This window comes from Hippoglossus hippoglossus, chromosome 8, assembly GCF_009819705.1.
Source record: "Hippoglossus hippoglossus isolate fHipHip1 chromosome 8, fHipHip1.pri, whole genome shotgun sequence".
Taxonomy (NCBI): Eukaryota; Metazoa; Chordata; class Actinopteri; order Pleuronectiformes; family Pleuronectidae; genus Hippoglossus; species Hippoglossus hippoglossus.
In genome coordinates this window covers 5,790,412-5,806,992 of record NC_047158.1, presented here as the reverse complement: position 1 = coordinate 5,806,992, position 16,581 = coordinate 5,790,412, and the positions used below count along the sequence as shown (strand labels likewise).

At 39.3% G+C, this 16,581-nt stretch overlaps 1 protein-coding gene across 1 annotated transcript; it reads right to left on the bottom strand.

Annotated features, from left to right (window-relative positions):
• Window positions 1–1,450: 1,450 nt before the first annotated feature.
• On the bottom strand, window positions 1,451–16,238 carry fam83fa (family with sequence similarity 83 member Fa). Its single transcript, XM_034593922.1, has 5 exons — window positions 15,693–16,238; window positions 8,100–8,267; window positions 6,093–6,214; window positions 3,170–3,939; window positions 1,451–2,247 (listed from the first exon to the last, which is right to left on the bottom strand). Exons 1-5 carry the CDS (start codon window positions 16,164–16,166, stop codon window positions 2,198–2,200), a joined length of 1,584 nt encoding a protein of 527 aa, XP_034449813.1. The 5' UTR covers window positions 16,167–16,238; the 3' UTR covers window positions 1,451–2,197.
• Window positions 16,239–16,581: the final 343 nt, after the last annotated feature.

Sequence of the window (16,581 nt, the reverse complement as noted above, 5' to 3'; positions counted from 1 at the left end):
TTAGAGGACTGATATCTTTGAGTGTGTGTATTTGGGTGCAGCTTGATTGAATTCAAGGGACTGTTGGGCCTGGAGTGTCCTGGGATTGTGGCCCACTGTTTGTTTTCTGGTAGAAGGTCACCTCTATCCTCTCCAAGCTGTTTTGAAATCGCGCTGCCCTGCTCGCCTGTTACACTTATTCGAAATGACTTGTTAAATGTGGGTCGTAGAGCAATAAACATGTTGGAAAGTTTCCGTTTCAATCTTTTCGTGTTTGAGTTCTTACTAATCCGGACATTTATCTGGACATTGGAGTTGTCAACGGCTCAAGTCCTAAACGTAAAGGAATCCCAAAGGCGTGATATTCACTCTCAAACCTGAAGGACATTTTGTAGTGATGCTCTGCACAGATCAGGGGCCTGTATTCTGGGGATAGAGTGGGATTGATTCTGGTATTGATTGATTCTGGTATTGATTCTGGATTCTGACCTTATTAAAACAACCAACACATACGTAGCCAAGAGAATGTCATAAACTATATTTCAAAGTTTGATGGAGGCAACTGATGCAGTGCATTTGACTTAATCTATATATATATATAGTTTGCAGTGACCTCAGAAAGTATCCAGACCTCTGTATATTCTTACATTTAACTTTGTTATAAGTTTAATTTTAAATTAATAAAATAAATTACTGTTTTCAATCTTCTAAAGAACCAGTAATGACAAAGTGAAAAGATGTTTGTAGAAAATCGAAATCAAAAACTGAAATCTCTCATTTATAAAAGTCTTTGCTGTGATACTGCAGACTGGGATGAGGCGTTTTGTCTTTCTAAGACATTCTGATTGGCCCCTGAAATGCCCCTGTCTTGTCAGTAGTCTTTAAAAAAATATATAGTCACTTACAAACAATACTAACAATAAATATAGGACTGTAGGACTTCTTATTTTCGAAGCTTTATTTTGAAGTTTACAATGTGCTTGAAGAATGAACAATTTTCTAAATATATTTAACGTGTGGCTTTGCTCAAAGTTATAGAGCTAACAGTAAAAAAGGAATGACTTATATGTGCACCTTAAAGGTTCAGTGTGTAAGATTTAGGGGAAAGGGATCTATTGGCAGAAATTGAATATAAAATAATCCTTGTGATGTTTTAACGTTTCACCTAAATTGCAGGAATTGTTGTTTTTTTTACCCTTGAATGGGCCCTTTATATTTAAATACTTATATTTAAATTGGGAGCAGGTCCTCTCTATGGAGGCAGCCATGTTTTTTACAGTAGCCCTGAGGGGTATTCAGCTCCAGAGGGTTTGTAGTTTGATCCCGGCTGCTTCGTCACAGGAAAAGCTCTGTATAGGGTCGTTGAATGTTTGTTGTGACCTGTAATGTAAAGCACTTTGAGAGGTCCTGAAGAAAAGAAAACTATTATTACCTTTTATTAAGATGTTTGGCTTCAGGAAAAAGTGTTTCATTTATAAACACCGAATTTCACTTTTAATTTCACTACAGTTAATCACACAAACCAGTTTTAATTTATTATCAAATTAAAAAAACTTTATTTATAAAAATTATGCTACAAAACAGTGATCATTTGCTTATCAAGTGGTTCTCAAGGATTCACATTTTTTATTTCTTACGAATTTCACTTGGGTTAAAGAAGAGAAATGATAGATCTGACACAGCAAGACTGTGTCGACTCTACATTATTCACAGCCTGTACAGCACACTCTGATGAATGCTGATTCTGTTTCCAAGGGTCGTCTGTAAGGTGAAACTCAGGGACAACAGCACAACTGATCACTTTTCCTGCCTCCATAGCAACCAGGGGCGTCATGTAATCCAACCGCACAACCTGGGCAACGCCATGTCGACTCTGTTGTGTTCAAGCATGTCAAATATAAAAACACTTGTAGAATAATTTAATACCAAAAAACAGAGACAAAATGATGGCAGATCTCCTCCATCAGAACACTTTGGCTACAAAGTTGAAGACTTGCCGCAGTTTTTCCTCATGATTAGTTAAACATCTCTTTAATGGGGATTCCCATGATGCACAGCAGAGGACTGTCACCCACACTGAAGCAGCGTCACAGGTAACAGGTAACATCACCTGGTTGCTGTCAGGTGACACTGTGACTCAGCTGTTGCTTAATGTTTAACCATCAGATCCTCCATCTGCTCTTTATGGCCCTAACAGACGCAACTCTTGTTTCTGTTCTCATGACTGGATGCAGTTCTTCTTTTGATGACGCCGCCGGCTTTTCAGTCCTGTTCAAACAAAAAAAGACGAGATTCATTAAGAAATGACTTGAATTATCAAGGTGAAGATATTATTATCACAATCGAGGCAGTTTTGTGTCTCAAGATTGGTTAAACCTGCAATAATCTTTTTGACGGCAGTGGAAACAAGTTCATTTAAATATCATCACTTAATTGTCTCTTTTTGTTTTTTACCAACAGTGCAACATTGTTAAAACTTTCATTAAGAGTCATGTTTGTTTCAACTGATTAATCTAAGTCCAACATTGACTCTCTTTTATCTCTGTTTTTGTTCTCTACCACCAATACACCAGCTTTTTGCTGCTGAGTAACTCTGAGCGCCGTAAGACTGTCACATTGTCATTTGATAAATTATGATTAAGTGAATCACGTTGAATGTTTCCTCATATTTGCAAACTTAAGATGTTTCTAGCAGTAAGAGGTGCTCTTATTAGTTTTCTGTAGAGGAGTTATTTGAGAAGATTGATCCGACAAATTTCTTAGAGTTGATTAATTGATTAGAAAAAGGAATTGTCAAATTATCTCACAAAAAAATTCAAAATTTTGTCTTGATTCAGAGTCACCGTTATCTTACATTTCATAGACAAACAAGAAGATTGATGAAGAAAATAATTGGTATTTGCAGTCACTCATTTCGTTCTTGTGTCTAAAACTCTGGTTGGAATTGGATGAGAGCTTAAGCGATTAGTTAATTAATCAGTCAATCAACAGATATGATTGTTTGGGGTTTTTGTGAAGATTCTCTTTGGTGTAAACCATAGCGCAATTTTTTGGGGCTCTTCACAATTGTAAACACTACATTCTACCATTGAAACAGGCCTTATAGTCAGGTGAACAAATTAAGAAAATTGTCTAATAATCGTGGCAGTCCTGATTCAAATGAAACAAAGTGAAATAATAGATCACGTACCGTCTTCATCTCCTGTGTTGATGGTCTGCAGAGACATGCTCCTCTGAATGACCTTTGATGGCTTCTTTATTTTGGATTTCAGTGCACCTGGTTTCTCGATGATCTCAAAGGATTCCTCCACCTCATCTACTACAATGTCTTTGGTCTCGGACACTTTCCAGGCAGGCGAGGGGCTCTGAGGAGTGACCATTCCTTCCTTTATAGTCTCTGTGCACTGGTTTGCTCCTCTGCCTTTTAAGAAGTGCCTGAAGGAGCTGCGCTTTTTCGTGCCGGGGAACTGGTTATTCTTCAAGCTTCCTTTTCCTTCCTCCTCTGTGAGTGAAGCAGGACTCTGCGGGGGGGCTATTTCCTCCTTTTCTCTGCTGGGGGGAAGGAAGTTTCTCTGCAGGCCGTTCCTCTGGTTCAGTCCGAGCAGCGAGTCCGTATGAGTCGAAAGGTCTTGTAGGGAACCTGTGTGGCCCATGCTGTTCCCAAAAACCAGAGAGTACTTCGGATTGTGGTATTTATGAGCTGGCACCTTCAGGTTGATATGTCTGGAGTCCCCGACCGATATTTGAAAGCGAGATGTGGAGACTGACAGAGGTACGGTTTTCTCCACCTTTGGCTTTGGCGCAGCGATGGGTGGCTTGGTGATGTTGAAGTCCTTGTAGAGGTCCACCTGTTCAGACACGGCGTAAAGCTCCCTGAAGTCGTTGTCGAAGAAGTCCACGATTTGTCCCGACATCACTGTGATCGTGTTCCTGTCGATCCGAGACGAACTCCAGGTGAAGCTGGAAGAGGAAAAGGGTGTTAACCAAAGCAAACTCTTCAGGGAGTCTTGTGCGGGTTAGGTGAGAAGATTGACAACGCACTCTGCCTGTAAACATGCATGTAAACAGCTAGCCTTTCTAAAAAGTAGCACAATCCACCAGCTCATCAATTAACATGGAATATATATAAAGAAATATCTGAAGAGCAAATCATAATTTTTACACTTTGGATTTCATACAAATTACACAAGATAATGGATATTGTCATTTAACAGCTATTATCTAAATAATGGCAGTGTCTCAACAGCTGGGGCCATCAATTACGACTGCTCACATGGTCAATTACAGTCACTTTAATACAGTATACAGCCGACACCTGGTGTGACTGTTGCTGCACTGATGACTGAACAAAGGCTATAAAGATGGAAATTTCATTGAATTTATCAAGATGAACAGGTTTATATGGAGGACGTTTGCATAAAAAGGGAAATTGGAAATTAAGGCCCTAATATAAAAGCCTGATTTATCTCTAACACCAACATAGATAAAGGCCCCAGCCACATTAATGGTCTAACACTTTAATCAGTAAACATCAGACGTGCTTTTAAGTTTAAGTCTTTATTCTAAAATAAGATAAGCTGCGGCTTCATATTAAGAGTATAAACAAATCTTCTCTCACTCTGTAAAGTAAGAATAGGCATACTTTTTAACTATTGTTTTAAAAGCATTTTTACAATATTGTCTTCTATAAAGCTATAAACACTATAAAGCTTTAAAAAAGAGTGCTGTAGTGTTGGTAGGTCAACTTTTGTAGTAAATCGAACTGATGACTGCTGAAGCTGATTATCAACTACCACACTACCACTCTTATTTGAATCCTTTCAAAGCATTTTGTAATATAGCAGCCCTAAGAAGCTACAACAGATTTGTTTTTACACCCTCGGTAATCTCGACCGTGAATTTTTCATTTAAACTTCTTTTTCCTAAAGCGGCATGACGAATCAAAACATGAATGTGCTAATTTCACTTGGCACGAATCTGTCATTCCAGTTTAGTTTTTTGTGTATCACGAACATGTTCATTATAAGAACTGAAAATTGCTTCCGGACTGACGTGTTTAACCAGTGCAAGTCATTTCCAGGTAAGGAGAGATGACGTGTTGTCGGATGAGTCGTCTGCATTCAGACACATGCTGCTGTACACAGGAGCTTAACTCTTAATTCTGTATCCAACACAGTTCAATCAGATTCTTTTTGAAAGGAGTCAGGGTCAAGTATTTGTCAACGTCAAGTAAGGGTAGAATATATATAAAAACATTGTCGCAGCATGATAAAACAGTACAGCCACAATAAGCATAACTGCAGGGTAAAAAACTGCCGTGCGAGTCAGCAGCTGTCAACTCCTCTTCCTGTATACACTCCTACAGATGCATATTGTACAACGTGATGAAAACCAGTCTTTGCATACACATGAAGGGAGAGTAAGGGTTAACAAATGTAGGTGTACTGATTATTTCTCTGAGCCTGGTTAATTATACTGGAAAAGCTTTCTGCCTCAGATTAATCTCACTCAGGTTTTATACAAGACGTCTGCCAACACAAGTGATAATGGACGACAAGTTGATCTGCAACAAAAGAGCGATTAAGAAAGCATTCCAGTCATTCAACATGTTTAATGTGCTGTGGTTAGGGGTGTCATTAGTCTGCCTACCTGTGTTGTAGCTGCTGCTTCTTAGAGAAATGTGCTTTTAAATGGAGTCTGACCGAGGCATGTATGCACATATATCTGCGTTGTTTATTCTGTAAAATAGGTTTTCATTTGAGATACCGATATCGGCCATTTAAAAAAAAAAAACAGTTTTATTTAACTGATGAATCTATCGGGCTCTATTAAATTTAAAGCCAGTTTCTTGACTTTAGGATCTGATGGTCACTGTAATTATCATCAGCTTTAGCTTGACATAATTTCCAAATAAAATGTACTTTGGTGTGACATGTTTTAAACAATTTTAAAACATTTTATAAAGGACTATTTACTAAAGGTAGCAAATAAAGGCGTGCAGTTGACAAGTGGAATTACTGAATTTATACTAACATCTTTCAATTCTTTGAACACGTTGATCATGGAACACATTCAATTGCATTTGATGTAATATTCAAAAACTATATGCTCACCTGTAAGACCCAAACATAACTTTCTCTCCGTCCACCAACATGTATTTGGAGCACAGGGAGCCAGGCAGTTTTCCAAATGACATGGGCAGTCCTGCACCTTTCACCATCCGCACACGGAGGTTCTGTAAAGAAACACCCGCTTAATTACACATTTCAGCAGGCTTAAAATCACACGGGTAAGCCTGAGTAAATGCACTGGGCCACAGTAATCGAAGGTCCCCTGTATCAAGGACGATTGGTTGATCAAAGGTGATGCCAAGTTAAACTCTGCGGTCACACCTTTCAACATTAAGTCAACTTTCTCAAAAAATAAAAGGTTGAACTCGAACCCTTTAGCTACATATGTTTACTTAAGAAAGAAAAGGGGACATAAATAGTGAGTAGACACACTGGGAGGAGGCTTTCCTCGCCTGTCAACCCCGGCGTGGAGGTGAAGCATCGAGTTACAGTTTTCGGATCTCTTCTCAGGATCTATGAATGTTCATTTGTAAGAAGTAAGAGTAACGGAGCCCAGCGCTCTGAAAAGGCCTTTCACTGCCTTATCAACTGACACCACCACAGCCAGGTACTTCAGTGCTCCAGTTCAACTAGACTGGAGTGAGGAAACTCTGCGTTACAGCAGACAAGGCTGGGAATTGTGTCCCTGAGGAGATAGGATGACAGTCCAGCTCAGTGAACTGCTGTTCGCTGTTGATCTAGATCAGCACTTACGGTCATTTCTAACAGGATCTGTAACTTATAATATTCAATGTGCACATATAAAACAATATAATATTATTCAATCTATGGTTGTATTAGATTGTATTTGATAGATCATAATGAACTGGTCTGTGTATTCCCAGTATTCCCAAATTTAATTTTTCAGGTATTCAAAAGAAAATAAAGTTGATGTATTTCTACAACAGTTGTCCACAAGTGGGTCAAAAAGATTTATCTAGTATTTCCTATACAAATCTTTCTTCCTTCGGACCCAAAATGCACCAAATTCTTCAATACACTCTCTTTAATACACATACCAAGTGTGAAGCTAATAACATGAACGGTTCACGAGATTTGCATTCCGCATACAGAAAGGTGGAATTGGTAGGTAGATGTGAAAATCTGCTTTTATAGTCAAATTAGCTAGCTAGCTAATATTAGCTTCCCAACATAACTATCGCTCTGAATGGTTTCCATAAGTAGCTTAATAGTATGACATGGCAAAATGTACTCTCGTTGTAACTTGTAAGTTTAAAAACTTGGAATAATACTGGTTTGGAATAAAAACTATTTAATTAATTGTTACCAAAAAAACCCCACTTAATTTGGACACATGCAGTTACAAAAAATAACACTTTTACTTACAAATAAAAGCCAAAGATTATTACTTACTACACACAACTATGCTATTCATTCAAACAAAATGGGAAAGTTCCAAACCAATTTACTGTGATTTCTCTTAATTTGTAATATTTTAGGTTTTGCACAAAACAAATATCTATGGTCATAGTTTATCAGTGTTACACCTACTTAAGTTTGACATGTCGGTAAGCAGTCTAAGTGGATTTTAATGCAGATGTCCTGCAGCTACTTTTTCATTCCATTGGTGAGGTTTGTCTAATATAAAGAGCTAAGATAAGATTGTACACAACCTGGCAACTCAAAATGTGTTCTTATCACTTATTATGAAGTATTGGTAAATTATGAATGACTTTAACTACAGTTTACACACCCTTTAGAAATGACCCATTTAGAAGTCATTTGTCATGTTTTAACAGTTGTTAATGTTGTACCATAAGCACATAAACTACCTCTGCCAAACCGTCTCAAAGGGCAAAACACATGATACATAAGACACTTTAAGCCATGATAATTATTGCAGTCACTGCCATTGTTTACTACAGGAGTTACAGCACTGACCCACTTAGGTGCTTTCCTTCAAACTCGTTAATTTGTTCTTTGTGTGTTGCATAAGCAAGTCTCCTCCCTGTGCCATGCTCTCCACTGTTTGCTGAGCTCAGTTCTCACCCGCAGATGCACCGCATTAATCTGCAGCCGAGTGCACATATCCAGGAAGTGGGGCACTCCCCTGGCCTCCAGCACAGTGTAGACGGCCACCCCGCGTCGTGACGAGGCATCCAGCAGGTCCTGAAGGATCTGCAGGTCCGTCAGGAGGTCCATGACTATGGCCACCACCTGAGAAACAATTAGAATTGGGAGGGACAATTATAATGCAGCAGTGATGGTGGCTGTTCACATCCTGTAGAGCCTGATCCCAACACATTAAAAGCATTCTGTAATATATCCATACAAAAATTGTATTTAATACAAGTGCAGCAGCCTCTCCCCAAAAGAAAGGTCATCAGTTTACCTCTGAAATCTTGGATTCTGAATTGAAATATTCTTAACAAACTAAAATAATAAATATTTACAATATTTAATTATTTTTTATATTGATAAACACAAAAAAGCAGAGCCAGTGACACCAGAAGACCCACACTTTTTTTCAAAATCAACTACAGCCAAAGCAACTACGCAAAACCCCCTGGTTGGGACTGTATTAAAATATACCACTAACTAGATTGACACTGAAATGTGCATACCTTGGCCAAGGTCGAACAGTCCCCTTACATTCAGTCAAGCTTCACCAACACTCATAGATATCAGTCCTCTAAATGTGTCAGTTTTCCTGGCTTCCGCCCCTATAATCAAAACCACTGGAAAAGTTCTTCCATGACCCATGACCCCTCCCTTCTACCATGTTTCAATTGATCTGGTTCTGTAGTTTTGCGTGATCACTTTGAACAGTCGGCCACACAAACAAAAAGCAATGAAGATGTATCCTCCTTAATAACTGGGACTTGTTTGAATTATAAATAGTTTAGTTTTTGATACTTTAAGGACATTTTATCCAGTAAAACCTTCTCCACCTATATATTCTCAAAACTTTTGATAAGCGAGTACTGAAACTACGGATTAAGTACTAGACACTCAAGTGTAAAGCTTGTTTCATTCAGATTATTTTATACCTCTCATTTATTTATTTTCCTGGTTGGTGAAGTTTGCCGCTCTGTGTGCGTTACTGATGTTTGTATACCTGCTTGCTGCACCATTAAGACCAATAAAAGAAATTCCACCCCTCCCTCTGTAGTTAAACACAATGATTCCTATTACAGTTGGGATTCAAATCGTTAGGGGAAAGTAACAGTTGATGATTCAGTGGAACTTGTTTTCCCAGACAATTAAATACAGCTTGTGTCTTTAGTAGCCTTGCATAATTAAATCCGGCCTGTCACAAGATGTATTACAGTACATTTAAGTGCACTGTGTATTTTAATAGACAAACACGTGGAGTGTTTTTACAGCCACACTGGGTTTTTATATCTGAGGTCAGTTCTGCCTGATCATTTGAGAGTTTTTCAAGTTCCTTATTCCCTGCAGCTCTCGTGTTGCTGTATCAGCCTGATCCAACAGGTTCTACTGGTAGACACGTGTGTGTGTGTGTGTGTGTGTGTGCGTGAAACACAATCATACGATAGGTAAGCAACATAAACTGTGACAAGTAATCTGTGCATCAGTCTAAATGAAGTGTACGTTAACAGTTACTCATCCTACCTGAGGGTTGGATTGTGTATTGAGGAAAGCTTATGTTTACTGCTTAAAAGGTTAGAACTTGTTAATGATTCATTGTTTTAGTCTTGTCTCAAGCAAAACTGACAAAATTTAATTGATCTCAGGTTATTACCTCTGTCAAGCTGGTGATGTTTGTCAACTGGATTACACAAAAACTGTTGAATGGATTTCCACAGAACTTGGTGGAAGGGTGGGGGATTACCCATTACATTTTGGCACAAAGGGGGAACTTTGCTGCCTTACAGTAATTCTATGAGTTAATAATGCTATGTTGCCTTAGTTTTTCTATGTTAATCAATTTCATCAAACACAACTTTACCACAAATTAGCTTAACTAGTGCAGTGTACGGCCTAAACTTACCTGAAGAGTTTAGTCAGTTGTGAGAGAGAATCTGTTGTTAAAATGCAGTCTATACTTTTGACATATCCTGTAGACTGACGAGGCTAAAAGACAGGTTACAACATGTCGTCTGCCTGAAGGGTTTATAGCTGATGGTTAAATATGATCTTTATTAAATGTGGAGACATTTTCAGCCAGTCCCCCCAAGAAGACAAATAGTTCTTTAAATAGTTGGTTCGACAGAATTTGAACTTTAACCACTGATGGACAGTCAGCCTCCATCCTTTGGCACTGGTCTTGATGAGTGACACTGTTTTGTAATCTGATTGTAATTATCTAATCTGCTGTTTTATTGTCATGAGTCGATCCAGAATTGATGTTAATCCTCACATGATCGTCTGAGGTCCTGATTCCTCCTGACACATCTGTCCAGTCAGGAATAAGCATGTTGAACTTATAGTTCACAATATCATCATCATGACTTAATACAAATGTTATAAAAGTCCATTTCAATCCCCCGATAGTGAAATGCACAAATTATGCACATGTCTTAATATCCTTTATTTTAATATCTCAACTTTCTTAACTTGTATTTCAAATTTTATCATATTGTTTCAACATTTCAGTGCTGTTTTTTTAATGTTCATTTTCAATAAAATCTATTTTGTTGTTACTTGCTCTGGGTAACTGATGGTTATAGGCTCCCTCTGTATCAACTGAAAACATCCATTATTAGGACCTGTCATTTTGTTATGTTTTTGAATTGGAGTTGAGCTCGAGCTGCGCTGCTCCAATCATGTGACATACCTCACTCTCCACAACCATCTATAATACACACCCACCTTATCAGGTGGACTATTTAAGCAGAGAGAAATTTCCCATCATCCCCTGTGGGGGAAAACACTAAACCTGTTCTGCTGCAATAAACTTTTGAACGTGAGTCGTCTGACTGAACTTCTGTTATGAACAAAGTGTGATAAGTAAAGTCTGATATTATCTGCCCCGTGTTTCTCCTTTCCTAACCTCTTACCTTTCTACCTCAGCCCATGACAAAGAGCCCCCCCCCCCCCCGTGTGTGTCATTCTGTAGGTATGAGAGCAACAATTGGAACTTCAGGATCCTGATATGCAGAACTACTTTGTCATGTATTTGGCAGCCTTTCACAGGTAAAGGATTTACTACACCACGAGAGGAGCAACCTCAGCATGTGAGCAGCTAATTAAGTTATCAAAGCTCCTGTAGACTGATAATAACGATAATTAATCTATATGTTAGTGTATCTATATATATTCTCCTATAAGAACTCTTTCGCAGGACATTCACTTTAAACCGGATAAATCTTTTACCTGTGTGCGTCCTTTTCTTTCGGTTTCACGTTCATCCAGACTAAAACCATGTTTACAGCCTCCACTGTGTGTTTTACTGTGCGTGGGGCAAATAGAGCTTTCCCAGTATGATGATCTAAGCCACATCAGTGAAGGTCAGGAGCAGTGTGACAGCAGAGTCAGACAAACATTTAGTCGTCTCTTTCATTGCGGATGTCAATGTAGGCGAATACGCAGCGAATCAAAAGTTAAAGTAACTAATCCTGGATTCATGATGATATTGTAATGAAGAAGTTGCAAATCTAAAACTAGAATGGCCTTTACCGGATCCTTCAAAGTTTTGTGGAAAACAAATGCAGATAAAAACTAAACCTTCTTGTTCAAGTCAACAAATATAAAGATTTTAATGAGACTAATAGCTGATCAACATATAGCGTTTTTCTTCACTGAGTAATTTTAAGACACAATTATGCAAATTAGAGAGTGATGTCATCAGGCAAACATGTAGCATCTATTCGAGCAAGTTTTAGACTCTTTCCGTTGGCACAACTAGTTGCGATTCAATCTTTATTTCATATGCTGACGACTAAAACAGAAATGGTCACAGTTGACTTTGTGGCAGCAAAGTTACGAAGACTCTCATTTTTAACTTTTTGTGTAATCACACGTATAAATATCAATATAGCCTTTAATAGGACAATGCACACTCCCTATCAGATGCTTTGTTGGTTGCCAATTGAAAAGCACGTTGTGTAAGTGTTTCCCTGGGGATAAACTTAAAATGAATTAAATGTTGACATGAGGTTGATTTGGATTCAAATATTTGTGTGTATTTGCATGTGGGATGTGAAAAAAAGAGTTGAAATGTCAGAGTGAAAAAAGAAATCTCGAAAAGGCAGAAAAGTCTTTACTCAACAGACGAAAACATCAGATCTGTGTGGAGCGAGGAGGGAAGTGTAACTTTCAAAGCCTAAATACTGTATTTCTATTAACTTTTCTTTTAATTACCTCATCTTGTTGAACCTTCTTTTATGGCACTCAGCAGGAGAATTGGCATCTCTAAGTCTTTATTTTCTAATATTCACATTCTGCGCGTGGATGGAATAGACACATTTACTCACATTTTCTTTTAAAGTTCGGTTAAAATTTGCACTTGCTAATTCGTGCGTTTAAAAGGAAATACATTTACTGATATTACACTTCCTGTAAAATATATTTCCTGTAAAAACACAACAGTTACCCTGATCACGAATATCATAATATCAGATAGGAATCAAGCTACAGTCTGTACGATCCTCCCCACCTCAAAAAGGAGAAACTGTGCTTTCTAAGCCAGTCAGAACAAACTCTATCTCTTTACCAAACTGTTATAGCCTCTGGTGCTAAACATCAGCCCAATCCTACATGAATGTTCCCCTCGTCAGCTTTTTATTGTTTGTGCATACCTGGCAGGTCAATGATAAGTGGGAATCTGAATGGGAGAAATAAAGGAGAGGCTTGTTAAGAAAACCAGAGTGAATGGGCTACAGGCTGAGAGTCTTAATCTTTCTGATGCAAGTCCTGATGTGCAGCAGACATTTACAGCAGCTCTGCCCCCAATCCCTCAACCAAAGGTGACTTGGCTTGTTAAAACTTGTTCACGACTCCCTATGATGTACACACACATTTGGTTTTATGTTGTTTAGTTATACAACAGTTATATAACGACTTGTGTTTGGGGGTGAGAGCCCCTGTGTATAATTGACCTGTAACTGATTTTACTGTATTGTTCTTCATGATGAAATTAAAAAGACATAAAACTTTTACAGTTTGAATTTGGGACCAGGTGCAATAATGTTTAGTTTTTTTTGTACATTGAGTACATTTCAAGATGTCCACATATTAAAAAATAATGCAGTGTAATTACACAATGGTCCTGCAGTCAGCTCCTTCTTCACTCAAGGTGATAATGTTCAGATGTTGAAAGTGTTTTAAAGGGGGGTCAGCTGAAACGTTGCTATGGAGGAAGAGGTCTGTTGTGCTGCAGAATTGTTACACAACAAGAAACGACCACAAAAAACTATTGCTCAATGTACACCAGGCTGCATTCAAATGTGTTTCTTGTGAAACAATAGGACAGAGTTTGATCACAGGACAGTTCAGGTGGAAATGCACCCGAGACGCATGGAGGACAAATTGTGACCTGATCAGACAGATGACTTCTGGAGGTGATCAGGGATGCACAGTGACGGCAAGTGTAAATCCAATTACATTGTCAATCCACATAAAAAAACTACGAGAATAAAAATAATGATCGGACGTGATTGTTAAAAACTTCAAATACCGTACAGAGAGCTGGACGACATGAAGGCTCTTCTAAAGGTGAAGCCAAGCTGTCTTGATCACAGCCTGATGACTAGCTGCACAATAGGTCATAACACAAAATATCAAAATACACATTAATCACTACTGCACAGACTGGCTCCAAATGAGTAAAATCTGAGATATTTTGGCTTCATTTTTGTACAATGGGAGATAGTGGAGACAAAAGGAGGATGACGAGAGCTAAACAGAGCGATCATATCTCATTGTGGACACTGGAAACACATCAACATCAGATGTAATGAGTTTAAAATCATATCTGGATCGGTTACTTGGCTGTAGGCCAAGTAAATTTACATGAAGAAGACACTGATGAGTTTTATTACACGGTCGGTTATTATCCAACACGGTAGCGGTGTAATAAATGTGTTTAATGAAGGAGAGTTCACACAAAAAGGCAGTAATTGAATCCTAAGGGCCTAACAAATCTAACCAATCAGAATGTGTGTTGTTGACATCAAATTTTGTAGTAGAGCTTCTTCCTCTATCCAGTCAGATTTAAAGTTTGTCAGTTTATTTAATATATTTGTCTTTAGCCATTGCTCATTAATTCAGGATGTGATGTAGCCAACTTGAAGCTACAGGATCAAGCAACAGGCGAAACAACAGAAAAGTAATGAACCAAACGTGCACTGCTCAGATTGTTTACAAAGTAAATACTCAAGAAAAAACTATAACCTTGGTGCTAAGTGTTGCAGCAGTTCTTTGAACTGTCAGACGGACATGAAGAAATACGTAATGAAGACAGTTTAAGCTCCTGAGCCAGTGAAACTCACCACCTTCATCAATATTGGACGGATCAAGTTATTTCCCTCTTTTTGTTTGGCATCAAGCGATATGAGAAGAAGAAGCTCAACTTTCTGACACGGACATCGAGGAGCTTGTTAGTGAGGTGGAGGTGAAGAAAGACAGATTGTTTGGTGGCCACAGCAGTGATATCATTAATAAAAGAAAATACACCGAGTGGCAACGAGTTTCTGATCCTGTTAATCAAGTTAAAGGGGTAGTACACCAAAAACTGAACATTCACTCATTATCTTCACCCCACTATGCTGATGGAGGGGTGGATGAAGTGTTTGAGTCCAGGGGTTGAGGTTCAGGGGTAAACAGACACAATACAATTGAAGTAAATGTTTTTCAAAACTAAAAAAACAACAGAAAAAAAGTGTCCGTAAGCCCTGAGAATGAAATACGACTCGAAACAGTGTAATTTACATTTTTTAGCCTAAAGGTCCGCTGTCATCCACCTCCTAACTGCTGCAGTAACTGCAGCTAGTGCGAGTTTTTGCAAGTGCGTACAAGTGCGCACATTCTCCCGTCAAATTTGTTTTTATAGATCCCAGCGTTTGCGTGAGAAGTGGCGTACGCACTAAAATGGGGTCTGAAAGATGCGTACGCAGTGGATATAAACGAGGCCCCAGGCGCTTGCAGTTTTGCGTGTGTATGTTGGGGGGCCTGGGGGGGGGGCGCCAATCTGAAATCTCGCCTAGGGCTCCAACATTGCCAGGCCCGGCCCTGGGTGTGATTATTCCTTTTTAAATACTTGAGCATCTCAAGGACCTTACTTGTTATAAAACCCCCAAAAAAGTGATTCACCACACAAGTCATTTTTACACAAAGTTTCATCTGTGAACTGTAGATTGACTTGTTTACCAGCGATCTTGCAGTATGTCGATCTCTTTTCTCAGCTATAATTACTCTAGTTACACGATTAATCATCAACTATTTGATCTATTACACATCCATTACACATGACTAATATTTGCTCTTGATGCCTCTAACCATGTGATGGTTTGAGGCTTTCCTTTGGGAGTTTCTCAGATTTTTGACTGTAGGTCAAATACAAGAAACCACTCAGGCTGGGTTTGACTGTTTTCTGGCCTTTTAATAGACAAAGTGATTATTCAATATGAAAGGATAAAAGAACCCGGATTTGCAGACCTGGACTGGAGCTGAACTGACCTTGTGTGATTCTTGTATCAGTCTCCTCACGACCTCCTTGATGTGGGGTCCCTGCTCTTTGGGTGGGTGGGTGTACACGGACACGCGGGTCACCCCCTTGTAGTGGCCGCTGCTGCCGGGCCAGCCGATGTCCAGGGACGGGACCTCGGTGTCGGACATCTCGGGCCAGTAGGTGGAGTGGACCCCGGAGTCGGCGCTGGAGGAGCCCTTGCACTTGTCTGGGTCTGCCGTCTCGGAGTCGCTTTCGGAGTCGTACTCGTGGAAGCTTTTGCGGATGGACTTGACCTCCCGGGCGGAGAGGAAGTCCTTGACGTTGTCCTCCTTGAGGCGCATCTTGAAGGCGCCGTCCCCGCTCCGGAGCAGCTGCTCCAGGGCCGCTCGCTGCTCCTCGCTGTAGTAAAACTCGGGTCTGGACTCCAGGATTTTCTCGTTGACGTGTTCATCGTCCATACACAGCAGCTGCGACTCCGCCATGACAGATAACAGTTCTCCTGGTCCAGCGGCTCCTGACTCTACCTGAGCGCACAGGTAGGAGCAGGGGGCGGGGCCACTGTTTGAATAAAGCCCCTCCGTTATTGAACAGCTTCCTGTTACACACCTTTCAGAATAAAATGGTCTCATCTATGTATAACTCAGCTCCTGATTAGAGCCCAAGCTGTAAGTGAGTGCTTTTATATCTGGATCTATACAGGCTATATATGGTGAGCAATGTTGATGCTGTTTGTTCGTTTATTTTGATAGTCTTGCTCTTACTGTTCTTAAGTTATTTGCTTGTTTTATTTCCCTGTAAACCTGCTGCTAAACTCTTTATATCCTCAATTAATCAACCTCGTTGGATTTGCAAAAAATTAAGTCCACAAGTTTTCAAAACTCACAGTTTTATTCACCT

Excerpts from the sequence above, each read along its gene's own strand:
- fam83fa (XM_034593922.1), bottom strand. The coding sequence starts at position 16,166 with ATGGCGGAGTCGCAGCTGCTGTGTATGGACGATGAACACGTCAACGAG. Across the intron at positions 6,215-8,099 it reads TTAATGCGGTGCATCTGCGG|AACCTCCGTGTGCGGATGGT; the intron begins GTGAGAACTGAG and ends GTTTCTTTACAG. Across the intron at positions 3,940-6,092 it reads GTTATGTTTGGGTCTTACAG|CTTCACCTGGAGTTCGTCTC; the intron begins GTGAGCATATAG and ends TTCCTCTTCCAG.